General features: G+C 41.4%; 1 protein-coding gene across 3 annotated transcripts in view; it reads left to right on the forward strand.

Annotated features, from left to right (window-relative positions):
* The first annotated feature begins 1,750 nt into the window (after positions 1 to 1,750).
* The window catches only part of nhsl1b (NHS-like 1b), a 101,028-nt gene continuing 75,629 nt past the window's right edge, over positions 1,751 to 27,149 (forward strand). For 2 of the 3 annotated variants that reach the window (XM_026142744.2, XM_026142746.2), the window contains exon 1: positions 1,751 to 2,440. In XM_026142744.2, the coding sequence (XP_025998529.2) occupies positions 2,119 to 2,440 (322 nt within the window). In that variant the 5' untranslated portion in view covers positions 1,751 to 2,118. The remainder of the gene's footprint in view (positions 2,441 to 27,149) is intronic. The other variant, XM_026142748.2, reaches the window with a different exon arrangement.

Consider the following 27,149-nt stretch of genomic DNA (forward strand, 5'->3'; position numbering starts at 1 on the left):
TTTAATGTTTGGATCTCTTATGATTTGCAAGCTCTTTTTGGGCATATATTTAATCTTGATTAAACGTATCTTCATCTCTATAATTGTCTGCTTATTGCTGCTTGCTCTGGTTTCTATAGCACCAAGGCGTCAGCAGAAAAAGCACAAGTGGATGTAACTCATTTAATAAGAAGACAGTGCCGGTTCACTCACAGTTGATTACCCATGTGCTTGATTTGCAGCGACACAAGCTCATGGGTCTTGCCTCCCAGTAGTTAAGTGGCGAGAAGATTTGTATTTTAAACAAACAGAGGATACGGGAAATGTGAGGACACCAAAAAATGGCCTTGGAACAACACGCCACTGTCAGGCTTGTTCCTTTTTCCACCAGTAGTAAATGTGTCATCCTCACGCTGCTTTCCTGTCAAACACAATTTGTGCTGAGGGAAGGACAAATGCGGATATTGCTCATGCCTGAGAGAACAATCCACTTAACTTTGTGTTTTCTGTGTATGTGGGGTGTCTCAATATTCAGAGCGGTGGGGGCATAAATCCAACATTTCACATGCAAATATTGAGCAACGTGCTACTAAACTATTGCCACATAGAACATATTGAGTAATGAGAAAACGGTGAAAGTGACAGGAATGCTTGCAACTATGCTGGGAGTTGCAGTATTCACTAAAAGACACCAGGGGGCGCATTAATAGCTACGGAGCAGAGACAGGACTTCATCCACTGAACTTGTGGCCTGTTAATTTTAAAAGTGAGTTGAGGGGATGGTGTGCCCTTGAAAAGAGCTGTGAGGAATTTAAAGAGCAGATATGGGAATGTCAGATGGTGAACAGAGGAGCTGGACAAACATGCCATGTGCACACACTGAGGTCATAAATTACAGACAAGTGTTCAGAGAATGTGTTACCATGAGGTTATTTTAAATGGTATGAAAAAAACTTATGTCTGTTTGCTCTGTAATAACTGTGGGCAAATTCCCCTTTAAAAATAAATGTGCAACAGACAAGAGAAACATTAGCGAAATAGCAAGAAAATAACATGACTACCTCAAAGTATCCAGACTACGCTACCTACATATCATTTTGTTAACGCTATGATTTTTGACTTGATGACTTTCATGAATATGAGAAACTGAGAAACGATCCGAGACTTACTAACTCAAAATAGCTAAAAATGTAAGAAATTGAAATAAACTCTAGAAATTATAAAATACATATAATTACATTTGTGTCTGACAGTAAAAAAAAATTTTTTCCTTTTAAAAAATCTCGACATATTCAAAATTAGTGTGACAGGTACTAGCTTAAAATGCTAAGACCATTTAAGCTGACTCAAATTTTGAATTTATGGATGGCATTTTTTTTCAGTTGCAGAAAAACGAAAATAATAAATTAATAAAATGAATGTTTGTGTTCGACAGTTATTTATTTATTTATTGGGGGGGGGGGGGGGTTAATGTACTTATGTAAAGTCAGGGTTAGGGTTGATGAGAGATTTACTAACTCTATATAAATATATATATATATATATATATATATATATATATATATATATATATATATATATATATATATATATATAATAAAAAAAAACTAAGTATAAGACTTATTAAGTCAAACCATTTGAGAAAGATTTTAATTTTGATTTCAGATAATAAATAAATAAATAAAAAATACGATCCAGGATCTACAGCTTCCAGGTTTCCTGCTCGTTTCCTTCCTTGTTCCGTTTTCTGAAGAGCTCCGGTCCTTGTTTTGTGACAGGCCGCTCTCTCCGGAGGGAGGCAGGTAAACTCTGCGCTTCTTTCTGGCTCCGGCTCCACTCGCTACAGGTGGTTGTAGTATTTTCCGGGTTTTTATTTGTACTTTTCCCTACTTTTCCTTGTGATTTTTTTTTCTTTCCAGCCTGCACTGTGTCTGGTTGAATTTGAATAGACTTTAGGAGGCAACGTCTGCAGTGTACAGCAGCACAAAGTCCCCATGCTTTGAAAATCAGAATATGGCGGGATTCAAGGATTATTCCTCAACCGCGGGGAGGGAGTTCGTGTTGGGTTTGTTTTAAAGCTTTGTTTTTCTCGGCGTGAACACTTTTCGGTCCCGCTGGAGTTATTGGTATGAAATAAATATGCCCTTTCACCAGAGGAATATCGAGCCCCGCCGTGTGAGCAGGCTATCGGCGAAGAAGGATGGCTGGAAACCCAGGGAAGAAGCCGGCAAACGCAAACTGCGAAAACCCGTTTTGTTCTCATCGCTGGATGAGGTTGGCTGTCATACGCTGACTAACGTAATACATCAACTTTCCGACCTTTCCCGACATGCCAGCGACATCTTCCTGGGCATCGAGATGGAGGCGGGGATGGTGTTTAGAAGATCCTGCAGGATCGAGGAGCGCCTGCAAATTCTGCAGGATGAAGTCCACAAGCTTGATCCCAAGAAAGTGAAAATCCGTGAGTCTGCACTGTTGGCCACTTGTTTTTGTCCCTCTTACTCTACTGATCTTTCGGCTCCAATCACTTTAGCTTTCTATGAAATGCTTACAAGCCACTATAGAGCACTAAATGAGATCCAGAGACATGCAAAAATGCATGCAGTGAGTTCATATTTGTAGATATGATGTGCATGTTATGTATGATTCGAGAGTTTAAATATGTCTGTGTGAGAGAGGTGCGTCTACCTTCTGGCTTTTCCTGTTATGATAACATGCGCAGTAGTGTGGAGAGGTCCAAGGTGACTGTCATGATTTGTCTTTTTAAAAGAGTCAAAGAGGAGTGACCACTGACTCCTGCCCACATGGCTTTATTTGCCTGATTGGGACTTATGTTAACAGGGGCATTGTGTCAGAAATGATGGATATCCTCTCAACATACTGGCCATCTGTATCCAGGTCCTCAAAGGGCACTGAGATCCCAGGAGACCCTTCACCTTCCTCATCTCTCCTTAATGTCCATAAAGCTGATAAACACACAGACAAATGGAAAATCAATTTCTTTACTTTTAAAGTTTTGTGATTTGTTTAGCCTGCTTTTATTAAAGCTCCCTCCTTTAGGAGGGTTAAATATTAACTGAGACTGACTCATGCTCTGGTGACTGTGCAAGCAAGACTGAGAGACAGGCCTGCTGAGCTGCATACCTGAGGCAGAGCCTTTGAATGACTGCATATCTGCCTCTCGACACCTATTTAAGACTCTGTTATGTGGTAATGTGTGTAAACCCAGCAGTTAAGGGATCATGTTTTCTATTGAGTCCCTGCCTCTTTTTCTTATCTAACTTGCTTCCGAAATGTATTGCAAAGTAGTGCTGGGAAGATTGGTGCAAATTCCTCTAAACCCAAGTGAAAGAGGAGGATTTCATCTCTGACTCACTCACTTTTGTTTCCTTTTTACTGTCCTCCCTCCTGCATTTGATCTGCGTCTGTCCATCCTGCCTTGTGTCTAAATATGACTCACCCTTTGTCACACAAACACACACAGGTTCAAAAGTGACTGCAGAGAAATGATAAGCCGAACAGGCAGACAGATCCCAGACGGAGGTGAAGGGGTGTAGGGGTGCCCACTACATGACAGCAACCAGTCCCAGTCATGACTCGACTGCTCCCATTTTCTGTACCTGTTGGAAGTTTTGATGCGGTTTTAGGCGGGACTGGGAGCTCTTTCTGAAAGGGTTTGTCTTATTTAAAGACCTGATTCATCAGAAGCCGAAGACGAGGTGTGAGAGAGTAGGCTGGAATGCGGTGTGTTACGTCGCGATCTGCAGTTCCCACACGCCCTCAAAGCCGTGTGTTAGGTTTACAGAAGCGCTGAGTCTAGATTTATTACAACGCAGACACTGAAGCTCAACGCCAGCTTTTTCCACACATGGAAACACCTGTATTTTTTTTTTTTTTGAAGTGCCCTCCAGCGTTAATCCATGAAAAGAGTCCTGGATCTGAATATGCCAGAACACCTGGCAGAGTTACTTTGAATTTGGTATTTGAATAAAAGTTACTGTGTCATGCGCATGACTCCAGGAAACAAAGCATTCTTTGCCATGTTGTGCTATTTTACGGCTGTTTCTCACTGGTTTACAAAGTGAGGAGCGGCTGTTAAATGACAGTGTTTAGAGTTGGTGTTTACCTCAAATCCTTGATGAGACATAATGGTATGTTGCTTGTTGGGTAGTGCTGACTACCCAACCCTGAGGAATGCACTGTATTACATAAATTTACCAGCCTGCTTGTAAATATCTGCGGCTGGTCACCCTGTTGTCTTCTGCTCCTGTGGCTCAGGGTTCCTACGCTAACCTCAGAGCTCTGAGCCAGATCATGTTACTGGTGAGGGGCATGAAGAGGGGCTCTTGTGCACTGAAAAACTGACATTGAAGGAAGGGCGAAGTAAGAGTGTGTGTGTTTGCGCACTCCTACCTCTACACTCAGTGTAATCAGTGGCAGTTTGAACAGAGACATGATAGGAAAATGGGATTTCCTCATTGTGTGTATTTTGTCTGCTTTATTCCACTGTTGATCCATGTGTTCTGAAGGAGCGGACCCCAGAGCAAAGGTCACAGGTCATCCTCTCATGCCTCAGCGGGGAACACCTGACACTCAGAGTCAAGAGTTTAAACAAAGTCTAGTTTGGTTAGCTTGGATTTCTGCTGGCTGCCAACAACAGCCACTCCTGCTAAGTTTGGCACATGGATCTCGTTTGCTCCACCCTGGTGTATTACTTGTATTAAGTGCAATTGTATTAATAATATTAATAAGGCTAATGCCATGGATAGTAGAAATAAAAACAGTTTCAAGTCCCTTAACCATGCTGTTTGTTCCAGATGAAGATGTATTATTATGCCTTAACTAATCCAAACATCTATCTCTCTAGCTTTCTCATCAATACTTGATTGTTTTGGAGCTCATACTGATACACAGACTCATAAATACAGTTCAAGTCAGACACCGTTCATTGACAGTATCCCTCCACTATCTATTTCCTGTCATTTCTCCCCCTTCATCTCTACAACCCATCTTTTGTTCCTCATGAGAAAAGTTCGACCTTGAGAACCACGCCAGACTCTGCTTCCCCCAGAGGTCTGTGCACTTCTGTACACCAAGTAGCCATCGCTGTGATGTCACAAGCTTGACTTTTACTTGAAGTATGAATTTAGCTACATATTAGAAACGTACTCTTTTCTGCCAAATATAACTCTGGGTAGATTTGGGAGTATGCTATTTTAATGTTAAAAGTAGGTCATACTAGTGAAGGTTAATTGGAGAAAGGAGAAACTTGGGGCCTTCTTTTGTCAGTTAACTTGATGCCCACTAGCGCGCGTGCACACGCACACACACACACACACACACACACACACACACACACACACACACACACACACACACACACACACACACACAGAATAAAAAAAAAAAAAAAGCATGTTTCCAGCTGACCTGCTAATGTCTACAGTCCATCTTGTCTCCCATACACACACTGATATACATGTTAAGTGCTTGGACATTCCTCCTCCTATCCCTCAGATATTTATAGGCATAGTCTTTGCCCGATGCTCTTTCATGAGTAGCAATGTATGCTATCATGTTTAGGGTGTGTTGCTATGTTCAAGTGGTTCTTCTTGTGTTGGGAGGGGGAGTTCATCCTCAGAGTGGGACTGCAATCAGTTATTCAGATAATAACAGTGGAACTGCTTGACTGACATCAAAGTTGCATCCATGTCAAAAGCCAACGAACAACAAATTAGTCGTGCCTGGATAAACTAATTGGTGTTTGTGGCTTTTTTTCTAACCCTCTTTTCCTGTTTGCCACACAAATGCACACTCACATGCACAGCCCTGTTTATCCTACCTCAGTTCTCCCTAGTCACTATTCACTCTGGCCCACTGTGGTCCCCTTCATTCATCGATAGAGAGCAGTCATTACGCAGCCAGAATCCACAAGTCGGTTCCCACGGCGCTCGTTCCAACGCCGGCAGCCTGGCCTGGTTCTAGAGGTCGACCTTCTCCCATCAGGAACAAAAGAGATGGGTCGAAGAAATGAAGGGAAAAAGTGAGAGAAAATGAGTGGGAAGGGGCTGTGGAAGTGGAGGGATATTGCCAGTGAACTGTGTCTGACTTGGACTGTGTGTATGAGATTGTGTGTTTGAATCTACAGGCAGTGCTCTCTCACGGCTCCAATACATCCCTGGATTTAGATACATCCCATCGACTCGGTGCTGTCTTGCAGTTTCTTAAAACATAATCTGTCAGAGACAGATTTGCTGTTGATGGTGGGAGACAGTCGAGTTAATAAGGAAACAGCTAAATTTAGATTTGTGTATATGCGAGCGCTGCCCTGACTGTGTTTAACCCCCGATTCGAGCCACAAGATCATTCTTACAGTATACAGTAGTGTATTTTATCACTTATTTTACACCAGTAGAAGATGATAGGCCTAAGCTGGTTTTCGCATTTTGTGGTAATCTGGTTGGTTAATGGCTCCGTTTCCTGGCCGCTTCTCCTCCTCACTTGTGTCACTCAACTGCAGCTGTAATAGATCTAGTTATTTCCTGAGCAAACCACATGTCATGAGAGACCTTACTTATATAAAGTAATAAAAATATCACATCGGTGTTGGAATGGCAACAGATGAAAGCCCTTATAATCTTGGTTGATTTGTATCTCCACTTGTGAAAGTCCAAAAATATCCTTGAACTGGTGGATATGTTTGCGATTACAGTTTTGCTAATAGCAGATGCTGCTTATAGCACCTTTTTTCTTTTTCTTTTTTTTTGTTTAAAGGTTTTTTGTTTCCGTTTCTGTCTCTAAATATAAACTTAACTAAACAAACTGATAAGCTGGATCCCAAATATTCACTAGATGTACCTTTTCAACTTTTTGTTAACACAAAAAAAGAGAAAATATTCAATGGTTGTCAATTTTCTGGGTGGCAATGCCTTGTTAATGTCGGGAGAACGTCCAGACTGCTTCAAGCTGATAGGAAGACAACAGTAAGTCAAATAACCACTTGTTGAAGAAGTTATGCAGAAGAGCATCTCTGAACGCACAAAGCAGATGGGCTACAGTAGCAGAAGACCACACTGGGTGCCACTCCAGTGTCAATGCCACATCCTACCAGAGTATTGTTGCTGGTCACATCCATCTCTCTATGACACAGTGTGCTGATTGGATAACTTGTAACTTGTTTGGTGAACATGACAATGATGTCACTGTCCTTGAATGATCTCCACAGTCACCAGATCTCAGTCCAGTAGAGCAGCGGTCCCCAACCCCCGGGCCACAGACCCTAACTGGTCTGTGAGTCATATGGTACTGGGCCGTGAGAGCTGAGGCATGGGTGTGAAATTGATGGTTTTCAGGGTTTTTTCTTTTTGTTGTTATTTTTTTAAATCGTTTTTATTGTTAACTCGGTTTCCCTGGGTCTTTTCCCGTGTCTTATGAATAAATCTTTTTTTTTTTTGTACTGGTACTGGTTTTCTTATTTATCCGCGACACCTTAAAGGCCGGTCCGTGAAAATATTGTCGGACATAAACCGGTCTTTGGCGCAAAAAAGGTTGGGGACTTATGCTGACGGCAGTAAACTTAATTAGATAAATCTGTCTCCCTACTGTTGAGATTTCATTGTTGCTGTCGACACACAAACATGCGAACATCTCCGCAATCAGAGAGCACCACATGATGGACTTATAGGTTAGTAAGTCGGCAATTGAGGGTGCTGTGGGGTAATCCAGGGTTTAACCAGCATGCAGGGAGATGAGCAAGATTTAATCCCCACTGTCGTGACCTCTGCCTGACAGGATGCAGTGGGACATCCTCAGGGTTGTGTGTGTTTTTGTGGTATTTTTATTTTCATATATCTGTTTTGATGTGTGTATTTGTACACTCAAAGGCCTTTACACAGATGCATTACATTTGGACCGCTGCTGGAAAATTCAAGTCGAGGTCACGGTCGGGTTTTTACACAGCTATTGTTTTTAGAGGAAAAGTGTCACAAATAGCCTGATGTTTGTTCCCAAATGTATTTCCTACGGAGAGACAAACAAAAGCTGAACCGTCAGCAGATCTCAAGTGAAATCCTGTGTTTGCCTCTAGACCACAGAAACTAAATATATGCAAATATACCTTCTTTTTTTTTTTACATGAAATATTGCAAAACATTTTCACAGCTTCTGTGTGAGTGTAAAATGACATTTCAGCAAATTTTCAGCGGCTCTCCTTTTTGCCTCAGCTTTCCCTTCCTCTGTTTTAAAGTCTCTTCCTCGCTCACTCCCTTGCTCTCGCTCTCTTTTCCTGTTGTTTCATATGGTTTCCAGACCTTTCCTCTCTCATCTCTGTCCGTCCTCTACTCTTTGATGTCAACCCTTATACTGCCATGCTGACCACAACAAAGACAAGGACCACGCTCACACTCTCGACTTTCTCTTTTTATAATCAGTTTTTGTCACGATCTTTTCTCTCTTCTTATCTTTTGTTTTTCCTCCAGCTATCCTTTTTTCCCCTTTAAAGCATGTGTTCCTTTTTAAATGTGTTTAATGCTCATTCTTGCCTTTATTTAAAATTTATTGTTGTAATTTTATATTATATAGTGGTTAAACAGCTGTTATTACATGCCTCATGACTGACTAGCTGACTTACTGACTTACTGATCTTCAGATAATCATTGTTTACAGTAGCTTGAGTTTTCAAGATTTATGAATACCCGGAAGAATGTGTGTATATGATGTGTCCATATATATATGGTTAGAGCTTTCACAGTGAGTAAAATAAACTCTAATAATGTTGTCCTACACGTTTTTGTCTGGCGTCCAGGGAAGCCTTTTGTAGATATAGCAGAACAGTGAGAGTAAGAGAGAAGCAATATAGTTTATTGCTGTGCATGAGTGAGATTAGTTATTCTTAATTCAGAAAAACCTACAAGATATCCAAAGATGAAGGCGTGAATTTCCTACTAAAAGTTGCGTCTTTAAATTTCATCTTTTTTAAAATCTTTTATCTTGACTCGTACATTTATGTAATACCGTGCACTGCTATCTACTGTATCCTGCATGTGTTATTAGACATTATATACTGTAAAGCAACCTGTAGAGAAAAACATGTTTGCAGTTGGTATAAAGTGATCCACAACAGGGCATATTATGAGGGTATCAACCTTGCTTTGACTTTTTTCTTTTTTTGCGAAAGGGACAACAGCTGCACAGTGGTGGCAAACCTGGTGCAGCATTTCATGTTTATTTTATGACGTTAAAGAGTAAAAAAAAGTGTCACGTAAAGCTACACAAACATCTGTTGGGAGCAAAATAAAGGATGGATTTTTATCAATTATTAGATTGTGGTTTATCAGTGATGTGTACAAGAGGCAGACGGAAGGAAGAAGATGGGCCGACAGGGAGGCACATCCATTCCATCCAGTACATAATGACATACTGCAGCAGGTGGGAGCTCATCTAGCAGGAATATAAAGGCTATTGTTATCCTGGATCTGCACTAAAACTGCACTCAAGGCCTGGAAACGCACCATACACACATGTCTGAATGGCTGCCTGAGGAAAAATAAACAAGGATTTTCTGCCACATCTGTCACTTGTGCCACTTAACCAAAGCTCACACAGGAACACACAGGCAGAAGCATGCAGGTCGTGCACTCAAACTCTCTTAGTGGTATGTAGTGTCTATCATTAAAAGAAATAAAATGTAATGGGCCACTTGGCAGCAAATAACACTGTCTGCAGAATATAGATCACATGAAGCCAAGGCTTCAGATTAGATGCAACAGATGACTTTGGGGTAAATTGAAATATTTGCACTTTAAACCTTGCAACGGCAGAGGCTGGTGTGAACCTCCTGCTATATTTGGACTGAATGATAAGTCTTCAGAAACAGCTGTCGGCTGGCTTTTTTCAGGCACATTTTTAGTCCCGTAAACACTGGCGACATTAGCCAACTTGAATATCCTCAGCTGAATAAACAAGTTGCGGGACAAGAGGGTCATCAAGAGTTTTTTTTTTTTTTTTGTAGACTAGCTGATGTAATGTTTAATACTTGATGAACATCTCAGGATTTGTTTATTCAGACATGTGCATTGTGCAACTGACACTTCTGGTTGAACCCGTTGCTTGTAATTCATAGACCGGCAATAGCGAAATCAGTTGATAGTCTTAATAATATAAGGCTAGGTTTCACCAGCTGTGTGATGGAAAAGTTCCAGACGTGCATCAAGTGTCAGCTATGTTGGTTTGAGGTGATGACGGTCTGAGGGAAGTTGTTGGGTAAGCTTTGTAGTTTCACCCTCAGTTTTATTTGTCATATGCAAGCTCGGACAGGGTTCTTGTGTTTACTGATGCTGCTGGGAAGATTGTTAGAATGGTAAAATCACTATGTATCCTGAAGGAGCCATAGTTTTTTTTAAAAACTGGATCAGGTAACCCTGAACTCTCTTAGTTGTGCTGAAATAGGCCTAGGCTACTGGGGGTTTCCCATGATGCACTGAGTGTTTCATCTTCATGCACCTCTTTTCACCCACTATGTCAGCAGTTCCCAACCTTTTTTGCACCACAGACCAGTTTAATGTCTGACAATATTTTCACAGACCAGCCTTTAAGGTGTCACGGATAAATATAACAAAATAAAATGATACGACCAAGACAAAAACTGTGGTATTTTGTAAATATAATAATAAACGCGAATTCACTGTGTAATTGTGTAACTTTATTAGCAGCGTCCTCCTGAAATGCACCAACAACACTGAGAGTAACATCCTCCTCTCTGCCCCTTAACGCTCTCTGGTTGATATGGTAACACTTAAATATTTCTTTCAAAATAAGACACAACTATAACACAGGAAAAGACACAGGGGAACCGAGTTAACGGTAAAAACCCCGAAAACCATTAATTTCACCCGAGCCTCAACTCTTGCGGCCCGGAAACAAACAGCTCACGAACCAGTACCGGTCCGTGGCCCGGTGGTTGTGTTTATGCACCACTTTGAATTTAATCATTAGTTATTATTAATCTCGGTCTCTTCCACGGTGTCTATCCCCCCTTGACTCTCACCCCTAACCTGTCTCGGCAGATGGCTTGCCCTCTCTGAGTCGGAGGTTACTTGATACTTGCTCACAGGAGGTTGTGTGATCGTTGGGATTTTCTCTGTACTGTTGCACGATCTTTACCATACAAAATAAAGTGCCTTGAAGCAGCTGTTGTGATTTGGCGCTACATAAGTACATTCAATTATACATTACATTAGTCTGCCTTGGGAATCATTCCATATAATGGCCTTCAGTTTCATTATGCCTGCAATCTCTAATTATTTGTATAAAAAAAGTCTTAATTATGTATTATATCAGGAACTTTTCTCTTGATTGTTTTTTTTTCTAATGTTTATTTTTCTTTTCTTTTTGTCAGAGCTGTAAGATAATGTGCCACCTTCCTGGCAGTGGTCAGGAGGTTCATTGTACATACCCCACTCCCTACTTTATGGCTCCCTTTAGTGATTACATTATGCGGCTTTGGTTATTGCATGTTTGTCTGGTGATTGTATGGTAAACAATGGCCTGTGCCACCTTACACGTCACTGTTTCCATTAGACCTATATTGACAACAGAGCACAATAAAGCGAAGAGGCTTGCTGAACTGCAGAGTTTAGTAGAATCTGCTGATCACTTTGACTTGTTGTTTTTTTTCCTTATTTTTTGGCTTTAAACTCTTTAACGCTTGACTTTCCTGATGCCTTTGCCGCCACCTTAAAGAGAAGTTGAAGTAAACAAAATTCAAGACGTAACGTGCAGCCATTACCTGGTGGATACCAGCATACTTTAGGTTTACCCATATTCCTTTGAGTAAACCTAAAGTATGTCAGCTTAATGTTGGTAAAGATCATAAAAAATCTTCACCTTGTCCTGTTAGACTGAACAGTTATGACTGTCTTGACTCATCACCATAAATATCTAAGCTCACCCTGACCAATTTTACTGGCTCATTTTCACCACCCACAAAATCGCCAGAATTGTTTATCTTTCTGTCTGATTAGTCACTGAGATGTATGTGACTTAACATGAGACTGTTCTCTCTCTCTGTATGGTGTTTTTTTGTTTTTTCACCTTGTGTGTGTCATCGTAGTAAAATGTTTTCCCAGGGATGCCTACTGTAGTGGAAATTGCCACAAATGTAGGACTGAGAACTTTGACAGGTGTTTACACTGGAAGTCTGGACTGATTTTGTCGATATGATAACATCACAACTTTGGCAGCTGCAGGACTACTGAATTTTTTTCAGTGAAGTTTCCTATTCCCTCTCAGATAATTAAGTATTTGGTTTGGAAGTCCTCTCAGACTGCAAGCTCAAACTCTCAAACAGTTAGAAGAAAAATTCCTGCGAGTGCAACAGGCGTAAAGATGCATAGTGAGAGTTTTGAGTTGTTTTGTTTACTTCGGTAATTTCTTTTCAATTAATTACTCAAATGGGCATCGGTATGAAGCCTTTGTTTTTCCTTCTTTTGCCTGAAGCACTTTCTCGGCTCATCATTAATCACCGTCTCGCTGCAGAAGGCTCCATGGTGTTTGCATGTGTGTCTGAGAAAGTGTGTGTCACTGTGAAATATGACATACTCCATAAAGGAATCCCCATTGACTACTGAATCTTCCTCTGTAGCAGCTTTAGCTGTCTGCCTCATCCACAGAGACCTCATTGTGCATATATGTGTGTGTGCCTTCACTTAAACTTATTTGTGCTCTTCCAGTCTTCCATTCATCAGTATTAGCGCAGCCTGGTGATGGAGTGGTTAACACTGTCACTTCACAACAAGAAGTGACAACAAGAAGGCTGGCTGGGGGCTTTCTGCTTTGAGTACATCCTCTGGGTACTTTTTCCCAGAGCTCTTTCCATGCATTTTAGGCTAATATTGTTCTAAACTGGCTATGGATGTGCAGTAGGTATACGTTTGAACAGAACAAAATAAAGTGTTGTATGAGTGTATGGATAAAATGTGCTTTGTCAGTAAAAATAGAGAAGCACTATATAAATTTGAGTACATTTACACTAAATTCTCTGTTTTACCAAGGCTACTACATGCACACCATTGTTTTTCTTGTGACATTACCAATAGGTTTGATGTGTCACATGGCCCTCTTCCTATTGTATCCAAGATGGCCGACATCTAAATGGCCACCATGGTCACCACCCGTCTTGAGGAGTTTGCCCCCTCACATATACTAATGTGCCACAAACAGGACTTTAATATCACCAACCATTCCCATGTTATTAAGATGTATCCATATAAATGGCCCACCCTGTACTATGGATGTTTTCTTTTTAGCACTGTGTACCTCCTTGCAACCAATTTCCTTACAACTTGTGGTTGCCAAGCAGTCGGTGACGAATCTCTAAGCCTCGTCTTTGACAAACAACTTCATAATGACTGCTAACAACCTCCACCAACCACTTGCCAACCTGTCAGGCTTTTTTTCTTCTTCTTGCAGCTGATGGTTTGCAGGGGTTGCCGATCAGTGTCTCGGGCTGAATAACTGTGGCCCAACAAACAGCAACAGAAATTTGATTATTGTTGTGATTTTGTCTGTTAAACATGAAACTTGCCTAAGGAGGGAAAATGAGGTTCAGGGACTGGTTGCAACATGTGCTGACGTCTATCAACACTCAGAAAAGAATAATAACTTGGATAAACACATGTAAACAATAAGGCACTGGCCTTGAAGTGGTAATGTGGGCTCTCAATTGTGCTTTTCAGTGCATGGTTTGTGGATCATAACTCACACAAAGAGGAAATAAAACTAGTGCTAGACATGCACAGTGATCGTCCTTGGGCATAGGGATTCACTGTTCCTCAGTAAACCTCAGCATGTCAGAACACTCAGCGTTATTAATGTTAATACTTGATGATTATGAGATGGTGTATTTATTCTGGTTTTTGTTGATACTGTTCTGTTTGACTCGATCACACCTTCACGAGTTTGTTGATAAGTTGCTTGGAGACAAAACAAGGCTCTAATTGTGATTAACCAGTGCACAGATTTGGTCTTAGCGTGGTTGGCCACACACAGCAGCAGAACGTCCTCGAGTCAGAACATCTGTTAAGTGAAAGTGGATAGAGTAAAGGACACGGCTTGCTTCCACGGTCCGATTAAATGTTTCAGGATTGTTGAATTATTGACAGAGAGAGCCACTGAGAGAGCAAGGGACCGAATTTATTGATTGACTTTACAAAAAAACTGTTGAACAGTGTACATATTCACATTCAAACACACACAACAATAGTTTTGTCCAGGTGTGTGTGTGTTTGTGTGTGTTCAAAAGAACAAGAGAGGACATTAATCGAGGCCCTCCCTTGCCACACAGTGAGAAGGGATTTTTTTGGAGTCGGTGACGGGGATTATGGGGAATATTATTTCATATGGCTACAGAATGGTTAATCTCCTTAAGCTCTGCTGGAGTCTGCACACCCATTTCAGTTACTGCCCATTAACGGAGGCTCCATGTGAAGCTGAAAAGACCAGGAAACAAGGGTGTGTGTGTGTGTGTGTGTGTGTGTGTGTGTGTGTGTGTCCATACAATACCTGTTGGTTTATAAATGTTGAAAGACGGTTAGAAACATGAAATTACGGATAACATTAATTAAAGGATCCTTTTAATTATGTTGATATTTGAGCTTGTTTTTAATGCAATAGTAGTTATGTTAAAGTTCTTGTGAGGTCATGTGAATGGCTTTCTCTCATGTATTTCAACCACATTGTCATTCAGGTGCTGTTGCTGTTGGCTCAAGCTTTTCTCTGTCCCACACTCTGAGGTTTACGCTGGCTTCAGAAGGGGGCAGATTATAAATACAAACCTGCTTTTTTTTTTGCTTTCTAATGAGATTCTTAGACTCAAATTTGCCTCCTAATCCAAAAGTGCCCTGCTCAAACAGCCTTTGCAATGAAGTGAAAGCCTCTTGGACTTGAATGGTCAAACCTTTTAGGCACTGATATGTGTTTTGAAGGCTGCTGCCAGCTAATGTCCTGGTATATTGACTCAGCTGTGTTTTTGACCTTCTGTCTCTGTGTGTGTGAAAGGAGTGTGTGTGTTTGTGCGTGTGCTTCAGTGAGACAGGCTGTCACCGTCATAGCTGTTTGATTTGGTGTGTTCCCTAGTGTCAGGTAGGTTTTTTTTTTTTTTTTTTTTTTTTTTGGAGTTATTATTATACACAGGTTGCCAAATAGATACTGACGCAGCTTCCAGAGAGTGGACACCACTCACACACTTCACTTTAGTTAATTCAGCTGTATCCCTGATCTGCCTGCAGGAGAAGTGTCTGTGGAAAACGACTGTAAACATGTGAACTGTTACAATAGCAAATAGTAAGTTAATTATGGTAAAAACATAGACGGTATAAAATATGCCAATTAACAGACTAATATTTCTGCCAAATAACAGACTAATAAAAAAACTAGAATTTCAACATCAAAAGTGAAAAACTAATTTTTTGTTCTATACTTAATGTGACCAGATGTCCCTCTTTATGTGGGAGTGAACTGGATTTTATTCCTTTCCCTCTTGTCCTACATCTTGAGATAATGTCCCACATTTTCAATTCAATTCAATAAAACTTTATTGATCCTGAAGGTTGGCCCCGAAGGAAATTGGGTAATTGACCGGTTCTCCACTTTTCTAAAGTCTGGCTTTTACTCAATATATATGAAGGGAAGTCTTTTAATTACAGTCAGAAGATCATGTACTCATCAGGGAAAGTTACAATTTAAAAAAAAAAATCCAAAATTTGCAGATGTTGGTGAGTATGATGACAACTAGCACAAAGCAAATTATATAATCAATATAATCTGAGAAATCGGAGTTCTTTGTCTTTTTCTGTTCCTGAAGACAGGAAGTATGTAATTGGTTCTTTTAATTGCCATAAATTTATTTTAAATTAGTTTATGTTCAAAACATGTCAGCCAGTAATGGAAAATGCTTGGTGCAACTTTAAAATTCCTACAAAAAGTAATACCAATAAAATGAAAGTTGGTGGTGCTGCATCCCGTTTCTTTACAACAGAGATCTGGTAAGTTGCCTGTCAGGCGTGTTTTCGTACAGAATCCTGCAGAGTAACAAATGTTTTCATACTGAAAGAGTCTGGAGGCACCGTGGTCCCAGCTGTAGGTTATGAAGCAGACTTGTGGTACCGCTGTATCAGGTAACTGTTATTGTGCGCCTGTCAGTGGTATCATAAGGGCTGAAGTCACCGTAGCCCAGTTTCACTCGTGTTGAGTTCATTGGTGATCGAGAGGGATCTGGTTCCTACCTCAGAGCGCTTTTGTTTGTTCAGTGTGTGCATGTTTCAGGTTGTGCTGTAAGTGTACAGAGACGCGGTGTTTTTGTGTCATTTTAACCCCCTCCTCTTGTTTTCTTTAACTTGATCACATATGGTTCCAGTGCAGGTTGTATTGTGTTTTTGATAGCTAAAACAGTAAACTTTTTAACTGCCTGTGAGAAAATGCATCAGCATATAACAAGACCGAGAAGAGAGAGAGGATGTTTCACCTTTTTAATTACTTTCTGTGCTTATTTGTGTGCAAATGTCTAATTTCTTTTTCCTCACTTGCGTCTCTTTCTCGGTTCTTAGTGAGAATGTGAGGGGTTGGGCAAATGAGTACTCCTTAGGTTTTAAGCAGCATCACTTGCTTGTAACAAAGAAGTAGTTTCCATGATGCATTTATGGAACTGGAAAATCCCAAATGATGGCAGAGTGGGAAAGATTTCCGGGTCACAGGTGGAGAGAGCACTCAAAGAAGAATAAGTTTGCATAATGAAAAGCACCCACAGTCTGCCTGTTTGCCTCCTGTGATCCTTAGATCTCTCCATCTATTGCACTCTAACACACGCACACACAAACCCACACATTCCTTCTTCGTTTGATCCGTTAGCCTCGGTGGGGCCCACAGTAGCTAAAAGGGCGGCACCACATAAAAGAAAACCCCCTCCTCTCTTCAGTTAAGTACCCTCAACCCCAACAGTGTGCTTCTACTCTCTGCTGGGATTGAGATGATTTCACCCAATCGGCTGCCTCTCCTACTGTCAGGGCCTCTTCTCCACCCCACCCCCAACCTCTTGGAAAAACTTGGGTCTAGAGGCCCAAAGGTCCTGAATGAAGCTGGAGCAGCGAGGCAGGTTAATGGGGCCGGTAAGGACTGTTGCCCTTGAGGGACCAGACCCTGAGTCCCTGAGCCCCCTGGATGTTTGGAGATGAGAGATGAGGATCTTTGTTGTGGGAAGACTGAGGCAGTGATGAGTGGTCTCGATGGAAATTGCAGATCCCCTAGGGCTGGAAGAAGAAAAAAAAACAGGGAAATCCCTCAATCTCTCTCTCTCTCTCTTTTTTCTTTTTTAAATCATTCATGAAGAATCTGGTCTTTGTTCGGCATTCTATCACCCTGTTTGCTGCCTTGTCTTTCGCTTTAATATCTGCTCCTGTCAGTGTTTCTGTCTTCATTTCTCGCTTTGTCTTTCAAGTTGGAGAAACATTTATTTCTGATCGCTCTCCTGGACAAAACCTGAGTGCAGATGCAAACAAGCTTGTACTCATACTGTAATCGTGGGGTGTGTGCAGACGCTCAGTGTGTACTGTATTGCATTGTAATGTCACTGTTATGTCCTCTTCTTTGTCCACTGCTCATTCCCTTTGACTGAACTTTCCAAACCAGTCAGTCAGGCTCACGGTATTTAGCACATCTCCTCCTTCTCCTCCTTGTCCTCTCATCATCCTCCCTCTTCCTTCTTCTCTTGTTTTGTGCATCTTTTCTTAAAGTGTTTTTTTCTGGACTGATCTGCGTGCCGTTGAGGCTGACAAGTCAGACAGGGCTATACACAACAGCGAGGGGAAAGAAAAAGAGGCTAATTCCCCCTGGCAAGACCAGTGAAGTTGCACACAAACACAGGCATTCTTGGCCAGTCTCGATCTCTCCCAGCATGCTGACCATTCGACAACAGTTCCAACTCAGTGGCTCCATAGACGGAGGGGGAGCTGTGACAGGGAGCGAGCGGAAACGAGAGGGTAAAAGAGAGGAGTTGAAAAGGCGAGAGGAGGGTGAAATGCAAGAGGATTAAAAAAGGAAAAAATGAGCAAAAATGGGGGAATTGGAGGCTTTTAACACACACATGACAACACAGACACACAAAAAGGAACTAATGAAGGCATTTTATTTGACTTTTTTGGACACATTTGGAAACTTGGAAAACATTTACACGCTATTTATAAAACTGCTATCGTTGCAGCCATGCTACACTTCATAACTATACACCGCAGCTATGAGCCCCTTGTTTTTTGGATTTATGAGCACAATTTTAGCTGCCTTGTTTCTTTTTTCACATTGTTTTACTTGTGGGATTAAACTATGTAGGAATTTCGGATTTTAAACAATTTTTGTTGATGGAAGCAAGAAGGAGAGGGGGGAAAGTGGGAAGGGTGAAAGGGAGGGACTAGCAGGGAGTTTATGGTAAACAGGCCTAATAGCATAACTGGGTGTCCTAATTGGTCAGGGATGAGTGTGCATTGTTCATGTATGTGTGTGTTGGGGAGAGAGAGTGAGGCTCTTCAGGAAAACAGCTGTCTGAGTGGCTTCTTAAGGCTGGGGGCATTAGGTCGGACGGAGCCCCCTTAACTGGCTAAACCGTCTAAACACACACACCCCTGTCTCTTCACCAGATGGGAACCCAGCCCAGTAGGCTTTTCATGTGGTTGCGGGCTCAGGGAGTGGATGGGAAGGGAAGCGGTTTCAGGAGCAGGGAGGTGACACACGAGGTCTGAGCAGTTCTCCTCCTCCTCTCCTCTCCTCCTTGTTTCATCTCTTTGTTTCAACCAAACACTTTGAGAAGTCGGGGTTCATATTTTTCAGGGGCTTGCAGTGACACAGCGGTTCGCGGTTTGGACTCGACCCCAACAGTTTTCCTGTTGCTGCCAGAGTTTGGGCGGAGTGCTTTGGGTGTAGTTGACTAAGTTTTGCCACATGTGTGGTTAGGCAATTAAAGGTCGCACCCCAATACTCTGAGAAAGTCTTTCTTTTTTTTTTTCTTGCACACTTCGTCTAAACACTGATGTGATGCATGCGCGTAGAGATTGAGTAATGCTGGAATTAATCATCTGACTTATAAATATCCCATAACTACATCTACAGCATGACAAATATACCCTTAAAAAAGCTGTTTTTGCAAAGAATAATCCTTCTGCACTGACAGATTAACCCACTGAATTTTGAATTGTGTGGAGCTACTAAAGTCTGCCAAGCTCAGCCTCTCTCACATATTACTTAATCTCTTCCCCCCATCACCCAATCCCACAAAGAAGCCCATTGTATGAGCTCACATCTACTACCGACCAGCGTAGACAGCTTGAAATGCAGTAACACCATAAGTCACATGGACACATGCGTGCACCCACACACACTAATGCACTACTTTTCTCTGGCTGGCTTTCTTTTGTGGGTCATTGGGACACTGTACATGGAAAGTGGTGACATTTGTATGTGTTTTTAGATTTCCAAACTGGAAACACCTTGATGGGAATTTCATAACTGGTCTCTGGGCAACACAGAGACAGACGAGTGGAGTCTTTTGCACCTCCATATCTCTTGCAGCACAACTGGAATTAATTTGTTCTTCTTGTCTCTTTATTAATTTAGTTTCTTATCAATATGACTGATAATGATAGCAAACATTTGTAAATTTATGGTCAGCATTATTAAAACACAGTTATTAGTATCATAGTCACACCCAATCCGCTGCTTTTGCACTGTCTGCAGTTTGCGTCAGCGTTGTGAAGACACTGTATGGAGCTGACTCGTAATCACTGAGCCGTAATGGTGATGTTTTTCATTAGTTAGGCTAATGGCTATGATCTCATCGGTGGAAATGATTGCTTTGTGATGGCATCCAACACAGAGATTGCTGTTTACCTCCAGCACAGCTTAGTTTAGGCTGACAATGTAATTTTTCCAGGTATTTTGTTATATTTTTAAAGAAAAGGAAAGAGGGAAAAACAAATCCATCGGAAACTAATCGGGTGATATGGAGGTGTCTTTCTCTTTATAAATGTCTGTGATCAGCTTAAAAGAAACTTTTATTTACAGGAAATCCTGCTATTGCAATTAAGTTGCCAATGATACATTGACGTTTAAACCCCGGTCTTAATCTTATAATAGGAGACGATTTGAGGTAGAAAATCACCGGTGTTGCTGGTAACTTTAAAGATGGCTTTGTTCTATTCAGTAACCAACGACAGTTCGACAACACTCTGCACCACCCACCCTGCGGTTCAAATGCTCCCTGTCCTCTGCCTGTTGATACATTTCTAGCTATGGTTCAGCCTAAATATGGAGATTTTTCGAAACATGGACTCTTGCAAACATGATCTTTTGGGTCAGGCTGTGTGTGGCTTGTGTGTGGCTTGTAAAGCCACACACAGCCTAAACTTTGGTTTTCATAAACAGTTTTAAAAGCTGGTTTCTCTATCCAACTAAACGTAAACACAGAAATTAGTCCCCTGGGCTCTAATTATAGGACTCCTCAGTGGCTGTAGTGTTTTAGTGGGGCACTTAGGAGACTGCTCATTTTCCAGAAATCAGCTTTCCCAGATCTCAATGATGTTTGTACTGAGTACATAATTAGCCTGGCCTAATTTGGGTATCTGTGAGAATAAGACCCAAGGTGGAAAGTCCAGTTTGTGTCCTTACAGGATGCATTGATGATTTTAGGGGATAATGTTTACTTCATTCATGGACACAGTCTCACATGCACTCACTGCTACTGGTTATTGTGTTTCCAAGACTGTAGCTCTGAACTGCGGTCAGTGTGCCCCGCTACTGTGTGGTGGTGACATGTAGTGATAGGCCTTCTGTTGCTGTCTTTCCTCTGCTGCAGCCCTCCACTGATGCTGTCCAGACACACACACTCTCAGACACACGCATTGCTGCCTCATGATAGCTCAGCTGTCTCAAAGCTAGTGCCCAGTATTAAAGAAGTCTGTACTTCCTTTAACATCTTCATATTTTTTCCTTCTGTCTGCTTATTCCTTCACCTGTCTTTTTATTTCGCTAAGCTGTAGCAGTGATGGGATACAGCATGACCAAATGTTTTTAAGCTCAATCAGTGGAAAGACAGCGCAGCTTGATTTATGGTAAATACATGTGTGTGTCTGTTTGATTGTGGTTGTGTCCATAATTGAAACCCTTGTCGATTTGTTCCCATGCTGATAATAAGTGTGAATTAAGCATCAAATGATGAGGAGTGTGAGAAAAAGTCTGGTCTCACGGACACTTGTGACTGACACACACACACACACACACACACACACACACACACACACACACACACACACACACACACACACTCTGAGTGTTAAGATAAGAGTTAAAGCCCTCGGCGGCTCATGTGGCAGTGTTTTCAGTCCTGCGTGTCGGCTCAGACCAAAGCCGCTGAAGCACAATATGAATCTGCACGTTTGTACCTGTGTGCTCTTTTATATTTAAAACACATCCCTAACATCAGTGAGTCTGTTCAGAATTTCTGAAGGTACTGAGGTGTTTGTGTTGTTACTGTTTCACACACTGAGTTTATTGCCTTTGTGTCTTTTCCTTCTCAGTATTTGTTGTCATATTTGTCTTCTGCCATTTTTCCAAATTCTGGATGTTTTAGAGACAGGAAGAAGAAGAAAAAGAGGAGGAAGAGGAAATGCAGGGCGCTTGGAAATAGAAATCCTTGCTTTATGGAAACGTGCATGTTTACATGCTTTTGTGTTTCTCCGAATGCTCAGTTGTTCACAGTTGTGGCAACAGCTCTCCGGCTTTTTGCACGTACCAGATTGTTGATACGTACTCTCTGCCAGGCAGAAGAAGTTAGAGTGATGTGTGGGAGGAAGAAGAATGATAAATTCAGCGATGAACAGAGATAGAAAAAGTGTGGAGTGAAGGGAGTCAGACAACGGATGCTGTGAATATGCAGATAGTCTGCACGTGACTCCGTTGCTCAGATTTATTCAACTCTCCCTGCTACCTTGCTTTGGCATTTAGGTTAACCATCTCTTCCCTGATCACATTTCAGACCATGAACCATGAGCTAACCATTTGATAGCCATACATTTCTCAGCATCCTGTGGGAGATGCCACTGTCAACTACATCCTGTTCCATTTCCTGACCCCGTCACCATTCTCCCTAAACCCCAGACCCTCGACAGCACACTCAGAACGCAGAGGAAAAATGCTCTTATTAGGACAACCGTCTCATCCAGTCGCCTGCCTTAGCATGTTCTTTGCGATTGTTTTCCAGTCCAGCCACAGGATGTGACACGTCTCTCGCCGTTGTTTCCTGCTGCATTGGAAAAGTAGAGCAGCAGTGATGAATTTGTCTGCGGAAAGGGTTAGCCAAAAAGGTTTCCGCATGCTCTGCAGGTTATGATTAAAGCAAACAATGTAAGCACCGGTGCGGAAAGTTGTTCACACACATAATTACCTCTTTTTTTTCTTTTTTTCTTTTGAGTTTATTTTATATGGAGACCAACCTAAAATTTTGTGCATAGAACAGACAAAGGAAAAACATAATAGGTGCAAAAAGTAACCACATTTAAGTCTGTCTCAATAATCAAAATTGGTTTGGTAGAGTCCCGGCCTTTTCTCTTCTTAATTGTAAGTGGTGTCTGTAATTGCATCAGGTTTAGAGGACCTCTTTGTGTACCAGTGGAGGGGATGAGGAAACGGGCCAGGAGGCATAGAAGGAAAATGGTGACAGGATGATGGGACACTTGGGAGCAGAGGGTAAAAGTCAAGATGCTGCTGAAGAGGTGAAGAAGTGTAGAGGTGGGGAGACCTGAACCGAGCATTGAGGATGGGGGATGTAAGAGTTATTTTACATTGTCGCTGGACCAATGAAACAACATGATAAATGTGTAAAATTACAGAAAAGGAACTTCCTGTTATTTAATTGTTTATAAGTTAATTAATTACTTTGGTGTACTGTGAATAGGAGTAGGGGTGTACAGTTAAAAGTTCAAACTCTATGCACTCCTTCACATTTTCTAAAGCACATTTTCAATTCTTCGCTGGGCTGATTTTGGACCCCGGGCCTTATGTTTGACACCCCTCATTTAAAACATAAAAGTTCGGAAGGTGAGACAGGTAGTTGGGAACTTGGAGTCCCGTACAAGCTCGCTTTCTCATTGGTGGCTCAGATCAAATGCAACCTGCCCATTCTTCAAGCTTGATTGCTCAGCAGCTTAAACGCACAAAGAACCTATTTCACAAGTGTGTGTTCTTCACGGCGTATGTACCACTGACCCCCAACTTGATACTCAAAGAGGCCCGAGGACCCGCTAGAAGAGAGTGTGGACCATGCCTCATTGCCCTGGTAACAGCAGCCTCTGGCAGATAACAACTGCATCACCGTAGCAACCTTGGGGTTCAGGGGGGTCACCACTTAGGAGCTCCTTTGAATACATCACTCCCCTCACACACCCCTTTTTCTTCATGACAGGTTTTTGATTGGCCATCGCGTGTGTGTGCGCTCCACGCGTGCAGCGAGGCGGTACAGACACCGGAGTATGTGATTTGAGCATGTGAGTGTATACAAGTCTTTGAATTGATGTTAGAAGTGAAATTGGACTTTTTGATGCTTTTTGATGGAGCATGTTAGCTGTGTAGTTATTAGATAGCATCATGCCTGTTAAAGGGATTAGGATTTGGGCCCGGAAGCAAAGGAGGAACCCCTATGCAGGTTTGTGTGTTTGATAGTTTTGGAGTGTATGTGTAGAGACAAATTGTTTGTACACACATAGGAACAAATTCAAGAACCGCGGTTGTGTTTAAAAACTCAGCAGACTTTTAATGGAATTGTCTTCAAAAATTTGCAAGAAGATGGTGTGAAGTCAGAGGCAGAATTAAAGGAGTCGAGGGAGAGACTGGGAGCTAAAATAGGAAAATAAAGGTGTGAAGAGTGTGAATTGGAAAAAGAAAGGTGGGGGAGAGATACAAAGCTGGTGGTAATCAGCAAACAGTGCAGTGTAGGCTGAGAGCTTCCTTTGTTCAGACTGTTGGTTTTCTGGGATGGGTCAAGAGAAGCTGGATTCTGAGACTAAGTTGAATAGTGGACAGAAGAGTGAATGGAAAAAGACGGAGATACAGATGCACTTGTCATTGCAGGTGAATTTGATCTATTTTCTTTCTATTTACACAGTATTTAGGTTATGTTATCGGTCACTACTGCTGTGAACTTGAATGATTAGTTAAACTGGGGATGATTGTAAGAGATTATTGAGCGAGACAGCTAAGCAGGTTGCTTCTTTTTAGAGGTCAGAGGTTGCAGCCTTTGATGCAGCTTTAACAATAGCGGCGTTACTCGGTAATAGTGTTGCATATAATTTGATATATTTTTTTAATTTACCCTTTTTTACTGTGTTATTAATCAGGATTTTCATCAGCATATGACACCTTTGAGCACTGATGATGAAACACTTGCTCTGTGTGGCTAAAAATTCACATAATTGTCATGATTTAGATACTGCGGCAATAAACTGAGTCCTGTTAAAGCCTATGTTAACACTGTCTGTATCTGCAAATGTTTTGAAGGCTATAGTTCAATTTGATATCAAACACCTTTTAATATAATTCCATAAAAGTTGATTTTTTATTAAATTTACTCAGATTGTGTACCTAATGATGTGGGAACTCCGGATGTTTTAATTAAATTTCTTCATTGTACTGTGTACAATAGAAAAAGTAGACCCTGTACATTGTATACATATCCTTTGACATGCAAAAATCTTGAGTCACGCTTCATTTCTTTATGTTTTGCTTGGAAAAAAAGAAATAGGTGCGCTGATTTATTGAAGGGTGTGCACACATGAATGGACATTCAACGCTCTTCTTTGGATGTTTCTGCCTTTTGTGTTTTTTCTCTGCTTTAGTAATGTTGAGGTCCGGGTCTGAGGAAGCCAGTCTATAACTTATTGTTACTTTTCTGTGTTCATAATTGCATCGATTTTGGTAAGATCTCCAACACCACTGGCTGAAATTCAGCCCCAAACTACAACAGAGCCTCCACCGTGTTTTAAAGATGGCTGTAAACACTTATTGCTGTACCTCTCTTCTGACCTCCTCTGTAAATATTGATGACAGTTAAGCCAAAAATGTCAAATTAGGTTCAGTGTGTTCCTTTTTCTTAAGTATATGACATTCAGATAATATGAAATGATAGTTTTTAGGCCTGTAACTTAATCCTTTTGTGCGCCACTTGTCCAGTTTCCACAATTTTAAGGACACACTGCACACCATGTAGGTATGGCAAGTTTTTTTTGACTAATAGCTCTTTGGAAATCACCTTAAAGGTGCAAAAAATGCTCCTTTTATACCAACACAAATATTGAGCCGCTCACCGAACCATGCCGGTTTCTCAGCGATAGCGTTAGCCAATGCATAACTAATATGACATGACAGATAAATGTTAGCCACTGATAGACTGATGACAATCAAGAAGATTTTTATTGGCCGATATTAATGTTTGGCAGTGTTGTGCTTAGTTGCCAGCTAGTTAGGTACAACAGGCCAGCACTAATGCAGTCTAAGCAGTCCTGCAATAGGTCCAGCATTAAGGTAAGTAATAACAAATATTTATTAATTAGAGTTCAGTTCAACAGCATTTCAGATTAATCTCCAAAATGACCAGTTCTTCTTTAGTATATAGCATATAAAATGTTTTCAGAAATAATAATTTGTATTTAATTAAATGTGAAAAAATAAAGTAATTTGCAGAGACAGCTTCACTGGGCGATAGTGATTGTCTGGTCATTTTTTGCTTAGCAGCAGGAGAGATTTTATTGATCTGTATCACACAGCAGGACAGTTTCTTACTCCTTCTGCCAGCCTCCCACCACACATGTATACGTACACCCTTACCATGCAACACTACCTTCAACCCCTCCAGTAATCACTGATCCAAGGCGTGACATTGCTCATTAGCTGAATGAAACCGTCTTGTATTTGCTTTTTCTGACACAGAACTGGAATCATAGGAGTGGCTCAAGAAGAAAAATCTGAAGTCATGTCCTCCTTTTGAATCTCTATCTTTGTTATGTTATAGCTTCAGCTCCCGCACCTCCCACCCTCTTGCCCCTTCATGCCGTCCCTCCTCCTCTGTCTCTTCCACCTCCTCACATCAGCCTTAGTGGCCTTGATGAGCACTGAGTCATATAGAGCGATTGTGAACATAAGGTTCCTTCTAAGACACGCACAGACTCGAGTACACTGTGTGTTTCTTGTTCACTTTTCAAACCTTTAAATATTTTTCTGTGTTGCTTCTGGAAAAGCATCTGAAATGAATGCAGGTTAGGTCAGACGGACAGCATGGAAGCTTAAACATTGAAAGGAACAAACGGTCACGAATAACGTCTAATATGACTTCGAGGAACCATGTTGGGTCTCTGTGCCAGTAAACAAACATTTCCTCTTTCTCTCAGGCATTAATCACGGGGTAATTGAGTGCCTGTCAGTTGTTGTTGCGTCTTTATTTTGCTGTGTCTTTGCAGCTCCATTATCTATGTTCATTCATTCTGAATCACATCTCAAACGTGTCGTAACACAGCTTTCGGGGTCGTCCTCAGTTCACAGAAGAACTGAGCAGCATGAATGAAACTCTCGTGGGGGGATTTTTTTGTTATTAGGCGTTTATCGTTGCACAGCTTGCGACTTGCACATAATAATTAAGAGAACTCCAGATAGGAGCAGAAGCCTATTAGTAGCGTACCACTGTGGTGAATAAATTCCCATTTTTATTTTGTCTTACTGGTTCTACAACTAACTGGGATGTGCTCAAAGCACTAGGAGGGATTTGGTTTTGTCAGTGGGAAATGGGAAGTGAAAAGAATTGCAGACATATTCAAAACCTGCATGGATGTACAGGAGCGAGTCACTGCTGCAATTTCCCAGTCTCAGTGGGCCCAGATCGGGAATGCAATGATTCAGCTGTTTTGACAGTCAAATGTAAATCTGAGCCAGTTTTCTCAAACACCATGATTTTGAGCTCATTTTGCATCATGGGTAACATACAGCCCACTTTGATCTGAATAGGGCCGAACTTACTTACTAAGGCCGAAGAAGGTTAACTGCACATTTAATTCCATTTAATATAAGAATAAAAGTGCAAATTCAGCAGCACG

Source organism: Astatotilapia calliptera, chromosome 15 (genome assembly GCF_964374335.1).
Source record: "Astatotilapia calliptera chromosome 15, fAstCal68.1, whole genome shotgun sequence".
Taxonomy (NCBI): Eukaryota; Metazoa; Chordata; class Actinopteri; order Cichliformes; family Cichlidae; genus Astatotilapia; species Astatotilapia calliptera.